This window comes from Ammospiza caudacuta, chromosome 9 (genome assembly GCF_027887145.1).
Source record: "Ammospiza caudacuta isolate bAmmCau1 chromosome 9, bAmmCau1.pri, whole genome shotgun sequence".
NCBI classification, from domain to species: Eukaryota; Metazoa; Chordata; class Aves; order Passeriformes; family Passerellidae; genus Ammospiza; species Ammospiza caudacuta.
The window spans coordinates 22,931,935-22,953,796 of record NC_080601.1 but is presented as its reverse complement, the minus strand read 5'-3'; the positions used below and the strand labels follow the sequence as shown (position 1 = coordinate 22,953,796).

Below are 21,862 nucleotides of genomic sequence, written 5' to 3'. Positions count from 1 at the left end.
TGGAATTCTCTAGGTTTCAGTACAATTATCTTGTGTTTGAGGTTGTGACGGTGAATTTTGTGCCATGGATGCTGTTTAATATCTCTATATATGTTTTTTCTCTACAGAAATACAACTTTGTGGGTGCCCTGTGGGGAGATGCATCTGTGACATGAAATATGTGTTTGGTCATCTACAGTCTGAGGCAACAGTGTGTGGGCTATATATGACAGAAGAATTACTTGTGGAGACAGTCCAGCTGAATGGCTACATCATAATAAAGAACTGGTTTAAAAATGTTAATGTCTCAAGCCAGTAATCCAAGTTTGGGAAAGCCTAGTAGCCCAACAGTAAAAACAATTAATTTTTTGTAAACGTCGGTGCATAAAGAACAAGCAGTTGATATATATTTTACCATGTGTTCCCTGATTGTTTAGCACTGAATCTTTCATTATACTGAAATCATGGTATGAGGATTGGTGGGGAAGGTCCTCCCCCCATCCCCAGCACACATCCAGCAACTAGAGACTGTGTCAAGATGACCTCTGAGGAGATGACAGCATCTGTTCTGCTCTCTGTGGTACAGGGTAAGGTGATAGCTGCCCAGTCAGCTGGAGATGAAAATACTGAAAATGCTTTGGACACCAGTGTTATAAGAAGACATACAGCCAGTTCAGGAAGGCAAACCACACACAATCTGTCTTACTTACACAGACTTGAAGAAGAAAGTCTTCAGGGCTCAGTGCCCAAAATATTCCCTCTGGCCAAAGAACAACTGGCTAACGACAAGAGTAATGAAAACTTCTGGGAGAGGAACAGCTCCATCTCTGATTCAGTGGAATTTTTTAACATTAACTGTAACATTGTACAGAAGAACTACAAGAGCAATATCTCCTGCAGCCAGTTGTATCAATCTTGTGGTCCTTTAGCAGGGGAAGAGACATGCCTGGAAACTGGAATTCCTGTTTCTCTGGAAAGAGCCATGCTTGCTGAAATTCAGTTGAAAATGAATGGACCTTCATTAAGAAGCCAGACAGCAGTAAATAAGAATGACAGCAGTGATCCTGATAAAGTGGCCTTTTTTCACTTACATTGTGCTAGTGAAAGGAATATATCAAAGGCTTTGTGTGGTTTACACAAGAGCTTCCTTTTGGATGACTGCTTGCAGCCCATGAGTGATGGTGATGGTAACACCACTGGTTCCCCAGCCTGCACTTGCAGCATAATGCAGTTGACAAATAATTGTGAGAATAAAAATGGACAGCAGTTGTATGAAGATGCTTTAAGGGATAAGTTCTTATGTCTGGAAAGAGCACCACGAAAGGTTAAAGTGGCATGCTCAGGTCACAACTTCTGTGGAAATAACTTTACTGGAAGGATGCCCTCAAAGCCCTTTCTGAGCCATTTTGAGGACTGCAGTGATAACTGTGAAGAAGAGCTGGAAGAGGATTTTTTTAGAAACAAAAAGGAACGTTCGACGCTATTAATAAGACGTTTCTGTAAAAATGATAAAGAGGTTAAAAAATCAGTTTATACTGGAACAAGAGCAATTTTTAGGACTTTACCATCAGGGCACATTGGAACTGTTGCTTGGAATTATGTTGAGCAAAGGAGAAGCAACAGTGGCATGAACCTTTCTAGGATTACAACAGAACAGCTAACTATAATTCAGTCACTAATAAAATGGAAATTTAATTCCTGTCCTGAGAAGTCTTTATGGTATGAGGTAAGCTTTTCATAGTTTTTTTTTTGTTTGTTTTTTTTGGGTTTTTTTGTGTTTATTTTTGTTTTGTTTTGTTTCCTTTTTTGTTTTGATAATGTGATGACCTTTCCATTAAAAAAGTGGCTTCAACTAGTAAATACTTAGTTACACTGAAGGGGATATTTCACTTACCCACATTGAACAACCTTATGCTAAACACTGCTTTTCAGAAAAAATGTATTGCCATCTTCTAAAATTCTTTTGGTTTAATATAGACAGATGGTAAATATGTCTATAACTATTTGTATATAAAATTTATACATATATATGCCTATACAGTATATATCAGTATAAAAATGTGTATAGGTAAATATTTATACCTAGATTTATTTATAAATTTATTTCTTGATAAATATTCTTTTCTTATAAAAATATAACACACCTATATACAAGTCAAAAAGATAAATGCATTTTATAGATATTTCTATTTTAAACAGAAAAAGTATGTAATATACCTTTATATTTTTCCATATATATGATAGGTGTAAAATTATTTATTATAATTCTACACAATTGAATATATATAGCATATATGGATGTATAAACATTTGATGGATATAGTAATAATATAGTTGTTCCATAAATATAATAAAAGCATTATAGATGAGACTGTTAGATTACAGTGAAAAATTTGTTGCTCAGGAAAAGAAAGTATAGTGTTTCCCCAAGTTGGAGGTATTTCTATTTCTTTTACACCTCTTTTACAATAATAAAACAAGTAATACTTGAATAGCGTACATTAATGTGCTGATATTGCCCTGGTTTGTGTTCCCTTAAGTTACGTAACACAGTGAATACTAAATTTAGAATGAAATCATGAATGTATAAATTATTATTATAGAAATTACATATCATATTCTTAATATTTTAAGATTTTAAGCACATTCTTAATTATTTTAAGTAGTAAAAGATTTTCTGCACTAGTGGAAATTAAATAGTTGTTGATGTAATCTATAAAAGATTTTGACCACTGATTACTGAGCTTAGCAAAAAAAGGAGCTGTAGTTTTCTTCTGTTAAAATGTATGAATAAGCTGGAGGAAGGGGAAAAAATAACCAAGGTAAAGAAGTGTGTTGTCATATAAGCTATGCTTATAAATTGGTCCTGAATAAATGGAAATCTCTTCTTCTCGAAGAAATTTCTAGCAATTATTGCTCGGAGTCTTCAACAACTTCCAGTAGGAATGAAATGGAAGAAAACTTACATATTCATCTATCATTTACATTCATGTGATATCACATTATCCTACGGTAAAATTGATCAAACAAATATGAAATTTTGTCAGTGATAAGGGAAGAGAGGACTCTGACTCCATGACAGTTGTGCCCTCCTGTAATAGACTCGTGTCCTTCTAGAAATTAGTATTTTTCCGTTTAAGTAGTTAATTGAAGAGTTCTCTAAACGTGTATATGTCAGGTTTTTTACCAGGTTGCAGAACTTTGTGGTACTGTTGATTGTTGTGAAATTCACCACACTGCTCAGTGGAAGTACACACTTGCTGGGACAGCAGATGCAGTGAAGAGGGCATGATCACTGTCCCACAAAGGGCTGAATATAATTCTGTAGGTTTACTTAACATGGTGTATGCATGGTACATTTAAGTATCATTACAAATTTTATGGGGGAGAGATGGGGCAGTGTTTTGTAGCTGAGATAGCTGAAAGATGTGTTTATATTTTTTCATTGGACATCTCCAGTTTGACATGAGTTCCTTAGGTTCTGTCATGCTTGCCTGTTTAACCACTTTCCACTACTGCTGTATAATATTGAATGTACAGCATTTTGTGGTGAGAGAGCTTTAATTTGAAGATTTTTTTGTAGTCTATGTATATGAACTCAGAAATAAAAGTAGTAAGTACTCACTGAATAATTATTTAATTAGAAAAAGTTCTGTCTCCAAGTCAGCAAAAGATAAACAGGCACTGTAAAGCACTTTGCATAACTACAATGCACAGAATGGCACATGGTCAGAAAAAGCTTAAAATCACATGTTTCTAAGTCTTTCTTCATCCAAATGGACACTAAAACTGTTTTTCTTCTTATCAACCTCTGTATATAATCTCCTTATATACAACATGCATCAAGTTCTCTTAGCATTGTTTTCTTGTTATTTTAGTATAGAATATTGTTTTTGTAATAATATTTGTATGGGTTTATGGCTTATATTATAAGCATTATAGATGGATTTACAGAAACATAGAAATTAACTTAATGGATGTGATAAATATATGGGCCTATTGAATGTATGCACTGGGTTAAAATAATTTAATGAATTATGGGCATTTGTAGGAATCTTTCATGCTAATAATCAAAGGAAGAAGGAAAAAGTAATAAATGAATGTGGTAATTTGTTCTTCCTTTCCCCTTATCTCACCCTTTGAGCATGCATTCTGTTTGGAACAGCTAAGTGAACAGTAGTTCTGTTCTTCAAGAGGAAAAAAAAGTTAGAGAAATTAAGTTTTCATAGCAGTACTGGTGCAACATGGAACAATAGAGACCTTTATATTTTAAAGTAGGAAAATGTGGGTCTCATTTGTGCATATCCCTTACATAAAAATTCTAGCTCTAATAAAGGAAAGGCACTGAACTGTCGTTTGGTTAAGTGATTTTTTCTTTTTTCTTCCTCTGCTTAGGGAGGTGGGCCTAAGGATTTGCACTATATTGAAAATACATGATGTTACATTTTTCTTCATATAGCATATTATTACTGTTGATAGATATTTCATATGCAGATTTAGACTCCTCTGAATTTAATGTATGTTTTGTATGAAGAGAGAACATCTTTATCTTGAATATTTTTTCTAATTTTGCACTTATTTTTTGTAGCTAAATACAGTGCAGCATTTCCCCTGATCATATTGGTGTGCGTGACGGGGCTGTTGTATCTGTTCAGGAGACACCTACCTGTCTGTGTTGGAACAGAGCAAACCCCTCACATAAGTAGATATTCAGGGAGTCACAAGTGCAAAGAGTTTGCCCTAAAACAATGAGAGTGCAGGCTCTGGTGTTGGCTTTGCTTGAACAGGGATCCACGGCTTGGGTTGAGTTCAGCTGCACTGTGCTAGCAATCTGATTAATTCCTAGTCAGAGTTTCTGGGACCTGTGAGATGTAAGGTTCACAGAGCTGAAATACACTTTGTTTTTTGCTGGTATGATGGTGATTTTGCCGTGGTGGTAAAGTAATGTGACAAAAGTGAACCTGTCCACCATTGACTAAGATAAGAAATCTGGGCAGCTCACTAGACTTTCACAGAGTGATTCTCTCAAGCTATGTAAGTGACCTCAAGATCTGCAGATGGCAGCTGCAACAACATAGTTGCAGTGCATAATAGCTAAATTCTTTAGTTAAGCTTATTTTGTAGGCGTCAGTACTATCTCTGCTGTGTCATTACATTCCTGGTGCCAGCAGTTTGAGCTTTAAGAAGCAAGAACTCTGCTGCCTTGCTCAACTCTGCTCAGATGGAAGTTAGCACTCTAATATACCTGATGTTCTTCATAGTTGCTAAGTTACTAAAATGCCAAATACTAATTGGGCAGCAATTAAAGAAAATATTAATTGCTCCATGTCTGTTCCCATGGAGAACAGTGATTCTGTAATAGATTTACCTTGTGGGAGTTTTTCATAATTCATGCAATGGTTTGGTATAGTACCTCAGCATTTGTTAGCATCAGGTTTTTTCCCCTGTAGTGTCCATGGTGTTTTTATGACTCCTGTGTTAAATAAATGTAATGCAAAGATTTGTGATATGCATGGCTAATGTAAGAAGTTGCATGTTAAGATTTCTTTATTCCCATGAAGTTGAGCTATAATCAGATGGTGGTGTCTGTTAACAAAAATTTCAGGGAGAAAAAAGATTTGGAGGTAAAAAATGTTGATTTTTGTAGACATTTTATAAAAATCTATATTTTAAAATATTTATTAATGTGGAATATAAAATAGTCATTTTGGATAATATTTTTTAACAAATAGAGCTAGGCAGAGGTTTTCTGTTTAATATATAGTATTTTAATTGTTGTTAATAATTTTTAATTCTTAATAGATTATTAGTTACAGTAAACATTTTGTAATTAATATAAATATTGATTTTAATTTTGAACCTGTAGAGAGATCTCAGTTCCCTCCCTCTGCTGTCCTCCTCCCTTCCAGAGCTGTATCAGCAATTCTAGTTGGTGCGTGCTCTTGTGGCATTTCTGAAAATACAGATTGAGTATTTCACTATCAGTCATGGAAATAATGTTTGCTTAGGCTATTTCAACAACAGTTGCATTAACCAAAATGCAGGAGCTCAATTTGGTTGTTTTTCTCACATGTTGAGTTAATTGTAACCTTAACTTGTCAATATTTATCAGAATGAAGAGTGCAACCCTCTTTTATATCTAGTAGTATTTTGGAAGATACACTTTTCCAATGTATTCAAAACATAATTTATATAATGAAGAGGCCCATATTGATTCTTAAGAAGTGAAAGAAAAACTTGCAAGCATTTGATTACCCTGTGTGCTAATATGAATTAGCAGTACAGAGTCCCTGTTTGTGTGCTGTGTTTCAGTCACATGACTGATCTGAGCTATTGGACAGAAAGCTTGTGGAGTGTCCACATGAAGTTACCTGGACACAAGTCTTATTAGTAAAGTTATTCTGCCAAACTCTCTGAGATTCACAACCCACAAAGTAGTTTAAAAAATTTAAATTATTACTTTCACTTCTGGGTTGTTTTTAATTGTTTCTGTAGGAATTTCAGGTCTGGGTTTGCTGTCATACCTTATTTCTGTTAGAATTATGTGCTTTTCCCACAGTTTTAGTTTTTTACTTCTTGCTACATATTTGAAAAGATGGAATTCTTTAAATGGACTTTTACTCTCTTCCTTCACAGTTTTCCCTGCATATCTGAAATGTAACATTTTCAGGCTAACATTTATGCTGTACTTGTACTTGTATTTAACAAAAAAGGCTACTTCGTGATTCTATGGTGTGGACCACAGGCAGATTTGAGATTTTTCAGCTTTCCATTTTGAAATAAAATTTCTAGTCTAGCATGCTGAAAGGAATTTACAGGAAATAATGACATAAAGCAAATAATCTGCAAGTGGTTGGAGTGTTTCTCCACTCTAACAATAATTTTTTTATCTGACTCTGCATGAATATTTTGCCTGTTAAAATGCCATTGTGCTTTTTAGACATAAAGGTGTATTTACTTATGGTAAAGTAGTTGGTAGGTAAGGACAAACAGGTTTTTATTCTACCTGGACCCAGTATTTCTCATTTCTTTGTTTAAAGAAAGAAGTTAATGAGCAGAATTGACTGTTTGGAAAAAAATCAGGGAAGCAGGAGAAGAGCCAAATAGGCATGAAATTATGTTTTCCCTTCAGTAAGTACTGTAAAAATAAATTGAACTTTTAAAAATGAAGGTCTATACTTGTATTTGCTTTGGGTTGAGTTACTCCAGCTTTACAGGCTAGCTTTAAAACCAGAAAACTTACCCTCTGTCTGTAGAAGTCATTTTACTGCCATAATGTGATAGGGTTTGAGCTAAATTGCTTAATATTTTGTATTATTTTACAGTTGCCTTATACCTTTAACAACATTGGGCCAAATCATGAACAATAAGTTTTAGCTGTGACCACACTTAGGTATTTAGAGCCAATAGTGTGGGAGTCTTGGCAAGAGCATTATATTATGCTTTCAGTTTTTCCACATTTTCTGACTTTCCTTCTAGTGACTGTTCATTAACTGTAAAGCAGCATGAAGGTCTGGTTTAGAAAATCTCCCTGCAGCACATTAAAGGGTTCATTTTAGAGTGTTAGAGTTGGACACTTTTCTAAATTCTTTCTCAGTTGAAACTAAGTTATCTCCATTACCTGTATGAACTGTTGAAAAGTTGGGTTGTTTACTCTGGTGTAAGTTAATAAAAACTGTGCCGTATAAACATGACTCTCTTGGTGAGTGAATAACTAAAATCTGAATTTTTGAGATTTCATATACATTTTATTTTATCTTGCTTTTCTACAATCTTTCAGAATATTTTTTAAAAACTTTTCTAAAATGAAGTAAGCTTGGCTTGACAGTCATTGGTGGGCATATACCTTACCAGTATGATATTTCAAGAACAACTTAGAGGAAAAATGTCTGCTGGAAAATTTTACTTGCCACAATATCTAAGCCATCCTCCATGAGATATGAGGCTATTTGGTTCTTCTGTGTGTGAAAAGTGATTGGATAATGTACAGTTACGAGCCCTCTGGTCGTGAAATTTTCTTGAAAATATGGACTAGTGGCAACCTAAAAGTCAAAATAAAGATTGAATATAATACAGCCATTAAGCACTGTCCAAGTATGTCCACTTGGCTGGGCTACCAAGTGCCAGGGGGTCAGAGGGTGCTCCCACACCCATCAGAGCTAATGGCACCAGGGCAGCACGGGGACCAGGCTGACTCAGGGCAGTGTGACAGCACACAGCCTCCATCAGGAATGCTGCAAGTGAGGCAAACAAACAGCCCTGGCATTTGTAGCCACTTTTTAATTTTCTTTCTTTTTTAAAATTTTTGTTGTCCTTATAATTTCACTAGGCAGTGATATAGTTAGACACCATTATTTACCTGTAAAACACACATAGCAGACAGTGCTTCTATTGTCCTGCAAATCGTGTGAAAGTAAAAATTTGTTTAATATTTTCAACTGTAACCAGATATGTTAATTTTTGAACTGAGATGGAAGACTTGCTTTTAGTATAGAAAATACTGGAAGATGGAGACCTACAGGGAAGGTTGCTGTGATAGCACAGAAGCATACAAAAGCAATGAAAAAGTTTACTTTTGTCTTGAAATCAGCACCTGCACTTGTTGCAGGACTCTGAATACTCTAATGAGCTCTCATGAAAGTAGGGTTTTTTTTTCTCTTAGCTTTTCCAGTAACTGTAATGCCTGTTGAGTGTTGCTACCATTTGGACTTTGAATCCACAGTAAAATAATGTAATCTTCTTTTAAGGTGATTAAAAGTGATTGTTACGTACTGGTTATTTTCATGCTAGTCTCTCAACACTGTAAATATTGTTTTCGAGCAATCAGCATGGATACAGGCCTTCATTAGTAAATAGTGGGCAAAACAAAGGAGGTATTATTAGCTGCTCCAGTTTCATGTTACAGCAGTCATAGTTCTTAGAGTGTTTAGGAATTCGCTTCAAGTATTAGAGAATGGGTGAAATCCTGGTCATACTGTAATCTTTTAAAATCTCCTATTGGGATAATGTTACTTGGAGGGAGAAAAAGAAGCATGTGCAGAATGAAGCTACTGGTTTCATGTGAACCATAGTTTATGTCAAATGTTTTAAGAGACAGACGTGTGCCAGGATGACAGACAAGCTTATATTAAGCACTATTAAAACTACAGTTTTATACTAAAAATAGTCCCTATATAAATGTATATTTATTGTAATATAAATCAGGTGGGATCATTAACTTAATAAATAAAAGTTCCCTCAGTCCCCATCAGTTGTTTATGCTGCTTTTTACTGGTCATGTTATCACAGTGCTTGGAAGCCCTGCTCCTGGACTCGAATCTGTGTCCTAGCTGTTTTACAAACAAGTGATGATCTCATCTGTTCTCTAGACTTAGAGGCAGTCAGTTGTTAGTGAGCTCACTCAGAGTTTGAAGATAAACTTCTCCCAAACACTCTCCATATGCTGTGGCTAGATTTCCTTTTATCCTCAGCAAGCTCAGTAGCTGTGTGCTGCACTGTAGTCTGCAGAAGAGACATATCCTGTAAGTTTCCAGTGAAGGGGAAGGGGGTGGAAACCCACCTTCAAATTTACCTACCAATTATTAATATTAATGTTTAGGAACTTTGTAGTTACAAGCATAACAGCAAAGAAAAAACCAAGTTTTAATAAAAATGTATATAACCAATCAACTATGAACTACTTCTAGGCTGAATAAAAATCTGAATGATAGTTCTGGATGGTTTGTCTTTCAGCAAAAACATAAGAATGTATCCGAGGCCTGGAGAATTTTTCTAAATGTGATTTTGTGTTGAATCAAGAAAAATACTCCTTAGAGCAAACTGTCCTCCATCTCCTGATTTAAATCCTTGAGTAACTTTGCAGACTTAGAGCATCCTGCAGCATGCTTGAAGCCATTATAGTTCTGACCCTTGCATATGTGAGATTTTTTGACTTTATAGAAGCACATTGCTGTTGTCATGGGAGCTGTAACATTGGACTTCCTGTCTGCTATTTGCAATCTTGGGAGGCTGCAATTGCATTGGTGGCTTGTGTATGTCAATGTATGCATTTTCAAGGGAAAACATGTGATTTCATGAGCATTCAGAATATTTCCCTTTCAAGAAAGTAACTTGTATTCTGGGTTACCTATATGTCTTTTTGAAACTTATCTTAAAATGCAGTCAAGAGAAACTGCAAAAGTGCAAAACCTTTTGCTATGTGATCATTTCATTGAGATGTAGTGATTTACTGTCAGCGTAAAGGAATTTTTGGTCTATTCACACCAAGTCACTCAACAGGGTTGGGGCTGCAGAAAAGACAGAGGTTATCTATAAGCATGAAGTATAGCATGAAGCATATTTTACAGCAGTGTATTAATTTTCTTGTTTTCTGTAAGTACAGAAATGGAGAGGTTTGTTTCTTTTTTATTGTTTTTCTTAACCAACAGATTGTGGATGAACATCTATTATAGTTTAAATGCATTTGAGCAACAAAGTTCTTTCATCTTTGATGGGCATTTGTGAATCATTGCATATCTAATTTAGCTTGCACAGTGATTCTTTGCAATTGGTTTGTAAAAACTGAAATCCAGCCTTTGTAAATGATGATTACTTTTGAGTCATATTTCTTCTAGTTTTGAATAAATTTCTCATCACACATTGGTTTTGCCCAGCTGTTTCCTGTTTTTCCTCCCAGTGGTTCAGCTGCTGAGGAGATAAATGCATCAATGGCTTGTTTCAGAATTAAATTACCTTTATAAAATGATGGAAGAGTACAACAAATATGTTGGACACTATTACAAGCATGAAGTTACGCTGAAATTCAAAGATGAAGTACTATTTGCTATACCTATGCGTTTCATATATTTCAGGGCTTTTGCTACACCAGGAACTCACTTGATACAGAATTACCAGAATTACCATCGGAAATACCAGGATAAAGCTTTGTGTGGGGAATTTGGGTGTGTGTGATGGAATTTTCAAGCAGTTCCAGGTTTTTGTGTTTGCATGAGGATATTTTGATTTATCTGGTATATCATCTACATAATTACCAGACTGTTACATCATATTTGTCCTGTTCTGCTACCCCCAGGTTTTGGACTGCTTTGGATAGATAACAGTTTCATTTTTGTAATCATACAAATAACTTTGGAATTTTAAAACTGAATTTTATATATATTTTCAGAATGAAGCAGGGCTGGTGTATCAGTGAAGACAGAGAATAGTTGGTATATTACCTGCCTATTAGAGCTGGCTTGTTCAGTACACTTTGTTTCTGTTTTGTTCGTGGTGAACTGACTCCATATCCACATAGAGACCAGCTGTGTTTTGTCCTTGCTTCAGACATCTTTCTTCAGGACCTTTGAATGACTTAGTTACTAACCCAAAAGGTGTTTATATAGATAATAAAGAAAATATTGCTCCCTGTCTTCAGATTTGAAGTAATTTCTGTGTAGGATTGTAGAAGGATCACCTGTTGCCCCAGATTTGTTTTGCTCTAGAATAGCAGGCTGTTCTGTGGCATCCAGCTGCACCTGTCCCTTGTGCTGTTTTAGTCCTCCCCAGAAAGCTGAGTAGGCAGATTTTATTTAGTCTGCACCCTCTGGCATGATAGAAAAGCACACAGAGACAGTTGGTAGCATGTCTTCTCCCATGGTCAGTCCCCTGGACTGAGGGCTTCAAATATTCTTTACTGTTGGGTCACTGAGTTTCTTACCAGTGAGTAGCAGAGGAAGGGCTGGGTCTGTAGTGAAGGCCCCAGCTCCAGAACCTCAGGGCATGCATTTGCTTCCTTGGACAACGTACCTCAACTATTTTATTTACCCATTTGTAGGGTTATTCCATTCCCATTTTAAGGACTCTGCAGTCTTCTACACATGCCAGCCTTAACAGTATTTACCTCAGGATATAGTCCAGCTCTTGCCATTTGAAAAAGTTTCACCGCTGCAGTTTGCACTCTCTTCATTTCTCTATGGCTTTTCCAGGCTCCTTCTCCCTAGGTTCCTTTTGGTGACTGACTACAAGATCTACTCTCTCTTTCAAGGCTTCCTGACCTTGGAAGTCTCCATGGCAATTCTCATTAAATTCAGTGATAGGAAGGGGGAAGCATTTTCCTCTCTCCCTTGAAAATTCTAGTTATTTATAACTCTCCTAAGTAGCGTTGCTGTTTTTACAGCAAGCCTATCAAATGGTTTTCTGATCTTGTCTTCTAGTGCCATTCTTGAGCTTACTTTCAGCATGCTTACTATTCCCTACCCTGGTGGTCTTGATGGGGTCTCCTTTATTCTTAATTTTCTTTATAGAAGGCAAGAATTTCCCAATATATTTTTCTTTAGTTCTCTACTATTAGATAGTACTTTTTTGTAATATTCACGGTCTACGTTCAGCCAAGTCCAGTACTTAAGGCTGAAATTCCTTCTTCTTGAAATTGCATGGTATTAATGGGCATTTCTACTTATAAAAGTCCAGCTTTGTAGAGCTCACATTCCCATGCGGCATCTGTTGCATTTTTAGCTATTATATGTCAGTTTAAAATTTTGTTTTGTCCTCTTGTTTTCCATATTATTTTTAGGGATTTTTTTTTCATGTGAGGTTCGGTAAACAGCATTCAAACTTTACATTGGGTGATTGATATGCAAATGGTTGTACTGTTACACTTTAAGACTGCAATTTCCTTTCCTAAAGAGCTGGTATTTTTGGCCAAAGTTAAATCCAACTATGATAGAGCATAGTACGTTTGTAAGGGTTTTTTTTCTACTGTACTCATCAGGAAATAATAAGTATTTGCTAATTAATATTTATATTAGGCAGTGATGACCAGATTCCCCTAATCCTTGCTGAATTTAAATTCCACCAGTCTGCAAAAAACCACAAGGAAAACAACAGCCAAGATGAAAGCAGATTCACAGGACATACCCATGTGGCTGTGACTCAGTGGATCTAAGAGAACAAAAACTTTAAAACCCCTTTTTTTAAAGTAAAAGACATGGAAATTGATTTAACAGTAGTGGGCGAACTTGCTAATGGGATATGAAAGGTAGTTAACTGAAAGAACTAATGAAAAGGAGCCAGTGTTCTATGAAAAACTTGGAAGGAAAATAGAAGAGATAGTTGACAAAGCGTCCTTTGAGTTTTGGGACTTGAAAAATGTAGAGAGCAAAAACCGACACAATCTTGTTTTGAAACCTAACCAGAACTAAGAGATTTGCTGGTTTTCTGTGGAACTAAGACATATGTAAACCAGTGCTAATGCTGTCACGATAGTTATGTACAGAGTTTGTACTTTCAAGTAGAAATATAAAGAAAATTAATAGATTTTGGAGAGAGATTACCAGCCATAATTTGATTTGTAAATCATTTGAATTGAGACACTTTGGCAAAGCTTGATGTGACAAGGCCAAGCATGTGTGGCAAGGCTCAGTAGTTGGGCAGTTTTACTACCTTCTTGGATTTTTAATTAAATGATATTTTATAGGGTTTTTTTTCTCAACAACATTTCTGCCATGGAAAATATTTGACAAACCGACCTGCTTTTTAAAAAATGGTTGTTAGTTTAAAAAAGACAGATCTTCAAGAAGATTTAGTGTCTCAAGTTTGATAAAAATTGGTTTTAAATTCTTACCTGATCAACAAATGAAATTAAATAATGAAATAGAATGGCACATAATTTTGGAAAGCTTAGAATAACAAAGTTTCTTAGAAGACTAAGATGAGGCATATCAAAATATTTAACACTGCTGCTGCTAGTTTAAGTCTCTGTGCTTTCAGGGACTTGCAGACTTCCACCTTTCTCCCAGAGACAAGGAGCAGAGCTCCCCACTTTCCTTGCTCATATATTACCATTGCCACAGTACTGGCAGTATGGAGGTTTTTGGTTGCTTAGCTGACATTTGTGTGTCATTAATAGTATGTAGACCACAGCTTGGAAACCCATGACTGAGTCCATGACTTTGTTGGATCAAATTGTGAAGTTTTTGACTGAGATGACATTATTTGCTTTATGTTCTTTTGATAAATACTATGTTGGGCTCCATAAAGACAGTCTAGACCATTAAGTTGTTTTCATGTTTGGAAAACAGCCTGTTAGCATTCCTTATCTCTTAGGCTTGTCCTGAATCACATCATAGGGCCTCTCTTTGTGCCTGTGTCAGTTCCAGCTGCTTGGGAGGGAGTCCCACAGCTGTACCAGCGACCTGGAGCAGCTGCTAGGTGAACAACAGCTCAGTAGCAAAGCATGTCTGCAGGACTGTAAGACCAGTTTCAAGGTTTACAGATATTTTTATAAAAACCTTGCCATGTTGTTAGGCCAAGATGTTAAGATATTAAAAGTCTTGAATATCCATTAAGACTGGGGAAAAAAGTTCTTGATGACTTGTCAAGGTTACCATTGTAGGATAACAAAGTGTTTGGGGCATGTTTTTCTACAATAGATTATTCATTATTTTATATGGTGGAAAACCATACTATGTTTTCTTCTAGATATTTGCCTCATTGTAATTTTTTTCTTTAAGAATCATTCATAAAATTGATTAAGCATTGATAAAATGCTAACTGGAAATTTGAAACCACACTGTTTTTGAAAGACAGCAGTGTTGTTGCCACTGAGCATTCTGCAGTTTTGATTTTTGTACTTCTCTAATTTTTAACTTCTTTATGCAAGCAAGTACTATAGGCAAGTCACTGGTTCCAGTTTTTTTCTCTAGCACAGGAGAGAAGTGCTTATTAACATACTTTACCTGATATTTTCTTCTATATGATCAGTAGTTAGAGGATCTCCTTATTAGTGTGTCCATTAGTATGTGGTTCAGCAGATGATCCTCTACATTTATTGACATAAGACTTAGATAAGAATGAAGGGCATAAAAGAAATTATATTTTGTGTGTCCTGCCTGAATCAAGTTTGGTCATAGAATTTGCTTGGATCAGATGGCTCTAGGACCATTAGATTTTGTACATCCCTGGTTCAAAGGCTATTTGCATTTTGCTAATTGTTGCACATTGCTCCTCTCCAGCCAGCTGTTGTCATGTTGTCCAACACAGTGCTTTTAACTTAGCCTAATACCATGGACAGATACAATTGGTCTGGCTGACATCAGCCAATGAAAGCATGAAGGTTTGAACTGTTTGTCAGAGTTGAGTCCTGAAAACAGGATGGAGATGATCTGAGAAAGCTTTGTTTATACAGTAATTCTCATTATACTTATCTGAAGTTAGACTTCACACTTTGGTGCTATTCAGAAAGTATTGCAGCAAAAATCATGTATTTAAATTAGACATAGAAATTTCCTAATTAGCCTGCTGGCAAAACTACCATGATTTTCAAGATGCTGAATGCCCTGTGTTCCTCATAATCAGACCAGCAACAGTTAGAAGTCTTAGGGATTTATAGGTTTGATTTTTAGGAGTCCAGTTTGAAAACTGGGCCTACGTTTCACTGAAACACTCTTTGAAAGTATTGACAGGGCTGCTGCATCTCTGTCATCACTGATTTCCACTTAGACCTGGTTTGGATGTGTATGTACATGCACATACATATATAATCAGGAGTAACTGTCAGAATGTGGTATGATACCCATGATGATAAAATATTTGTATTTCTGCAGTCCTTTTGACAATAAGGCTTCATTAGATAAGAATCTTTATACTATATTTATACTGACCCACATCTCTGCAAGGATAGTTTTACAGGTGTAACTTTCCCAACAGAACTGTGTTAGCATCTCCTTGCTAGGAGAGCAAAGGCTAAGGTTTCAAAACAGCTCACAGATGGGCTGTGTGTATTTTATATGTGGAAATTATCTCATTTTTCCATACCGTGGTTACAGAACACGTATTTTCATTTGTTAAAACTGTATGAATACTAAAATATAATTAAAATTTGTACATTAGAAGAAAAAGAAATAGGAAAAATCTGATCTTTGCACCTGTCATTGAAATTGTACTATATTTGAAGTAAAATGTGAGGTATATGCCATCTGGTGGATAGAATAATTCATACAGTTTTACTGCAAATCTTGATATATTTTCTCTGCTGCATTATCACTTTTAATTGGCATTGGTGGGTATTTCTTCAGTCAGAAAGGGCAAAAAGCCCTGAAAACTGAATTTGAGGCAAAATGGAATTCCAAATTTGGCACTGGTGTTTGATTAGACAACTGGGTGCTTGGAAGAAAAACTCCAAAGCCCAAATGGTAATGAAACCATTTTCCCCCACTTCAAATATTAATTCTAAATGTTTAAAATTGCGTACCAACTAGTCAAAGATCATACCTGACAGACCTTTCTCCAGGCTCTGGCTTGTTGCAGATTATGAGGTGTTTGCCATGGCTGTTGCTGTATCTGCACTGGCACAGCAAATAGGGCTTGGGCAGCCTTTCTGGGCCCCTACACCCATGTCCCACAGCATCATTCAGGTGCCTTTGCCTGCAGGTCACAATTCCATTTTCCCACCCATTTGGAGCACAGTTTCATTAAATATCATTTTCTGCAGAAAGCTGTGCTTCTAAAACTGTTGGATTGCTGGTTGGTGTGAATGCAGAGGTGACTTGACTATTTAAAAAGCCTAGATTAGGCAGATACATTGGAGAGCATGGTCACTTTCCAGTATTTCTCTTTGCACACAGTGCTACATGGGGGCATGACTTCATGGTACACATCTCAGGATGGTTTATGGAATAGACATAGTACGGGATAACAAGTGGAGCAGTTGATAGAGAATTTCTGTTATATTGATGAATGGTTTTTATTCTTTGCTCTTTTATGGACATGAAGGAATGTAGCATCCTGTTAATCTACTGGAAGACTGATAGTACAGCTCCCTTGTTTTTTCTTCAGATTGACTGACCAAATATCTGCAATTAAAATATCTAAAATTAACTTTTCAAAACTTACTATTTACTTGCTTTAAACTTTAAACTTATTTACTTCCTTTAAACTTGCTTTTAACTTTTTCGAAACTTACTATTAGCATATTAGAAAATAATGGAAATACTTAATAATGTCTTTCATACTGAGGTTTACTACGGATTTGATCTAATAAAAGTTTGTGCTTATAGTCTGAAAAAGAACAGATTATTCAAATACAGTGTAATCAATGCATGTGTGAAATGGAATTGTCATCACCATGTTATGTCATTGTTCCACTAGCTAATGAAAAGGCAAGGAAAGAGCTGAAATACAATACAATGGAAAAAACAAGTAATGCTATTGCTTCCACATGCTCCTGATTTCCCTAATTCACACTAGCTCAGGTGTCTGGAGGTTTATTAGTTCAGTCATGGTGCACAAGAGGGAGATAAAATTGTACATGGAAGCATTCATGGTGTGTTTTATTACTGGAAGTAATGGACTACTTTAGAAATATTTTTAAAGATTCTTCTTGACATTAAACTTGCTTAGAGGAGATGCAACAGACTTACTGTATGTGACTCCAGACTTCATGGAGTTTTTATTCTCCTTGTAACTGAATTATTTCTCAACATTCAAAGATAAATAATGTTTAAAAATACAGTAGAACAAGTGTTCAGCTTATTTATGAAAATTAGAGTTGAGATGTTATTTGCACTGTGGTATTATACAGGCTTCTTTCTGAACTAAGCTGCTTTGGCACTTTTTTGTGTTGAATATTTAGTGAAGAAAGAGCATTTACAGCTTGTTTAACAGTCCTTTAACTGTTTCACTGGTCAAGAAACACATCCTCAGTAGAACACTGCTAAAATGTTGATGAGCTTATACTTCACATGGTCTGCACTCTTGCAGAAGCATATGTATGCTATACTTGGAGTAAATTCTCTGGTTTGTGCTATGAGTCTTACTGTGACTAAAATGTTTTGTATGATTATTTACCCTCAGAAAGGCCACAGCACTTCAAAAGGTTCAACAAACACTGGTGTCGAAAGTTGCTTTGAAAAGAACTTTTCCCATAAACTTGTAAGCATTTTCCACATGCTGCTGTTTTCTCCCCTGAAATTCTGAATGACTTCTATCATATTAAAGAAAAAAAAAAAGGTGTTCTTCCCATCCTGGTTAAATGATGGTCAGCCAAAGGAGGAGCTTAAAAAGAGGTCATTAAAAAAAAAAAAGTGCGTGTGTATAGGTATATTTTCCTAATGATTGTTGGGGAGAGTGCTTGTATGATATTTCAGGGGTATTCAAGGATTCCTTTAGGCAATTTGTGGTGAAGCCTTCCTCCACTCTTCAGCTGAAGAGTGCAGTTAGGGAGACTGGTCTGCTTCCATCCTGTGGGACCAAGTAGAAGGGTCAGGTCTTTTTCCAGGTTTTGTGATGTCACGTAGGTCCAGATCCCATGTTTTATTTAGGACAATTAGGTCTGTGATGTATATATCAAACCTTAGTTTTCTGAGATATCCATTGCCTTACCAGCTTGAAAATCCTCAGAAAATGGTTAAGGTTTGGTGTTAGTGTTTTGCTGAATTTCTTCTACAAACCAGACAAAATAATTGTTTTCTGAGGTGAATTTGCCCATCATGGAGCCAGCCTTCCTGGCTTTTTGTGCTTATATGGCTTGAACAGAGATGATATTTTCTCTTGGATAGTCTTATGCCATGACACTTACATTTATATGAATATAAACAAAAAGAAGTTTTATTTTGAGCAAATTATTTTAATATAAAAGATCTATTCCATTTGCTTTGTGTTGTTGATTAAAATGTCCTTTTTTTCATGTATGCATTTAAAAACATTTAAAAATCTGTGTCTAGTAAAACATTGCTCTTGGCAAAAGGATGAAAAGAAACATTTTTTCATGTAAAAAACATTACAAACACTAAATAGAATAGATTATATAAAAGAACAATTTAAAATGATTTTTTTTTTTCAGTCTTCAATGCTATTTATTTCAAACAAGTTTAGGCTTTAAAGTTAGTCAAGCCTCAAAACAGCCTGTGAATTTAAAAAAAATGGAATGTCACTCCAACTCTTTACTAGGACCTTTTAGATTTAGATTCCTTGTTTAAAAAAACAATTTTCCCTTTTACTTCTATTACTTGAATAACATTGTGGGCAAAGCTTTTTTCTTGTTTATGTCACTATCAAGGCTATAGAAAACAATTTTCCTACCAGTAGGTGGAATCAGATGAAAATCTTAATTATTAAACAGAATGTAGCTGTATTTTCTGATCCAGCTAAAAAAAATCATCTGAGTTGCTTCAATTTTGAAATTCAAAAATAATAGCAGCTTTCTAAAAAATATGTAGCTCATGAGAATAGAAATTAGACTAATAGAAAGTTATTATTTATATTTAAGAATACTATGACTTTGTCACCGATTCCTTACATGCACTTTTGGAGAGTACTCTTGGATAGGTTAAAAATGTTGCATGAAAGAAATTTCTGTTATTAGTTAATATCTGTGTCTGTTCAGTAGGCAGTTATTCTTCTGGGCAACTTTTTAATAAAACTTTATAATTAAAATCTTCAAATTATGAATACAAATATAAGATACAAAAAGAATACAGTGCCAGAAACTTATGAACATCTGGGTTTTATAGACACTATTTTAGAAAATAATTCTGATCATTTTTGTAATTTTTTTGTCTTACATTTATTCCCAGACCTCTTATAAAGAAAGTTGGCTGTATAATTTATTTTATACATTTATTCAGAAGAAAAGAGGGAGTAAAGGTTTCCTGGTAGTGTGTATAGTTTCATGTATAGCGTGTATAAAGTTTTGGCAGTGTTAACTCTTAGTTTTACATTTAATTAAGGTAGCAGGGTTGTCACATATATCTCTTCTGAAAAATCTGAGATTATGCACAAAAGAGTGGCTGATTCACACACCAGTTTATCTTCATCCAGCTGATTGAAAGAGGTATGGAATCCTTTGGAAAGCTCAAGCAGGAGAAAAAGGTTTGTCCAGCCTTGTTGTGTTCGTGGCAGTTGAGGGAGAGTTGTTCAGCTAAGAGCAAGATGCTGAGGTTAGACATTACAGATTTTCCTTCTGATTCTTTCTCTGTTCTCACTTTGAAAATGCTATTTACATACTCGTTTTTTCCATGGGTTCTGTATTTGTAAATCCATAGTAGTTTTATGTACTGATTTTGGGGTATAGTTTGTTTTCCTTCTGGGTGTTTTGGAAAGTGAGTGAAAATATTCACCCACCCAGTACTTGTGAAACTTTTCAATAAACTTCAGAAATTAGGAATTTTACAGCAAAGAAAATGTTAAGGTCTTTAGTGATGGACAATGCAGATTTTCCAGCTTGCCTTTGGCAGATATAAAAAGTGCAAGTTAGACTTCAGTATTTTATTTTTTTTAATCTGCTAAATATGTCTCCTGCATTCTTGCCTTTCGTCCTTCTTTACTGAAATTTTGTGTGCTGGAGAGTTCCCATGTATGTTCTAGGAGGAAATAATTTTTCATGGGAATGTTTTTCTCCTTTCACCGAGGACAAGCTTTCCAGGGATGGTTTGGATGAAATTATACAGAATATTTGTGATGAAAAGTATAATTTACTGGAGCTCAAAATGCAGCTTACACTTTCTCAGTGAAAGGACAGGGATGTTTAATGTATTGCAAATGCATGTCTTGGTATGGACACAGGTTCCAAAATTTTTGAAGAACGAAAGCCCTCAGGGAGAAACCTACACAGACAAATTCATGAAAGGTGTGTGGGAGAACTTGTAACACCAGAATTCTGCATCTGGGGTTTCCAGCTATGGGACAGACTTGGCAAGCAGACCAAAGGGAATATGTTTGCTGTTGTCTTCTTTTTTTTTTCTTTCCTAGGATGTATAGTGTAGTAAAATTCTTTGCAGATATGCACTCTCTATAGTTCCATTCAGACAGAGAAGCAGAAAGCTAATGAGTTATGGATTTAAGGATTTGTAGGAAATATGGAGTTTGCTTCTGTTCCGTAGCACAAAGTTTCTGCTCTTTGCAATGTCAAAGAAGGTCACTGTGAAATTAAAGCTATATTAGAATTGACTGCTCTTAATTAAGAGGTCAAATAATCAGTCTTTTGCAGAGATGGATTGTTCTCTTTGGAAGGAAAACAAAGTTGAGTAATAGGGTACCTTCACCTTTTTGTCAAGAAAATCCCACAGCTGGGGACAATGTCAGCTTCTCTGAAAACATGTCACACCATTTATGACTTGTGCTGGCACAATAAACTCTTAACTCTCATCCCTCAGGCATTTGTATTGGTTTGTTTACCTAAAATTTCTTGATATTGTTGAGAAAACATTGCTTTTCTTCCTTGGACTGAAAGAGCAACAAACCCCAAAAAAGCTGTTGATGTGGGTTGGAGGGAACAATGTTGTTCATCTGTTGGATTCCACAGATGAATGGGACGTCTTGTAAATGCTATTAGGTCCATATGTTATGAGACTGAAAAATACATGAAAAGTGTATTTGACAGGAAAAGCATTTGGTTTTCTTGCTGACCCTGTGCTAAGATGAAGAGAGCAAGGATGTCTTAAGGGTGCCTGACTCCTGACTGTGTTAGTCATGTCAATGCTTTACCTCATGTCCTTCAGGTGATACTGGAGTTCCTGGTGAGAGCTTAGAAACAACTCAGAACTGACGACTTAAATGAATGTAGACTTGTCAGCTGCCTCCTCTGTCTTCCTATATTTTTTTTGTGTGTGTGTATGTATGTGTAGGGACACGCTTCAGAGTGCTGTCAGTTTAGTTAGATTGACAAGCCTACTTGTGTAGAAAATAATATGTTCCAGACCAGAGTGACACGATGATCTTAAATTCAACTGATAGAGAGCATTACCAGACTATACATGGAATTTAGATAGTGTTGTGTTTTTCTACACAAACCCTAAGTCCCCAAAAGAAGGAGAGAATTTCGTTGTTTATCTGCCAGAAGTGCACTTAAATTGTATTTGAATAAATCTGATTATTGTTTTGTTGGAACTGCCAAGAACGGATTGGCTGT

General features: G+C 35.6%; 1 protein-coding gene across 1 annotated transcript in view; it reads left to right on the top strand.

The window, feature by feature from the left end:
- Positions 1-374: 374 nt before the first annotated feature.
- Positions 375-21,862, top strand: part of PLCE1 (phospholipase C epsilon 1) — a 114,484-nt gene continuing 92,996 nt past the window's right edge. Inside the window, exon 1 of the mRNA XM_058810206.1 lies at positions 375-1,705. Coding sequence (XP_058666189.1) covers positions 449-1,705 — 1,257 coding nt within the window. The 5' untranslated portion in view covers positions 375-448. The remainder of the gene's footprint in view (positions 1,706-21,862) is intronic.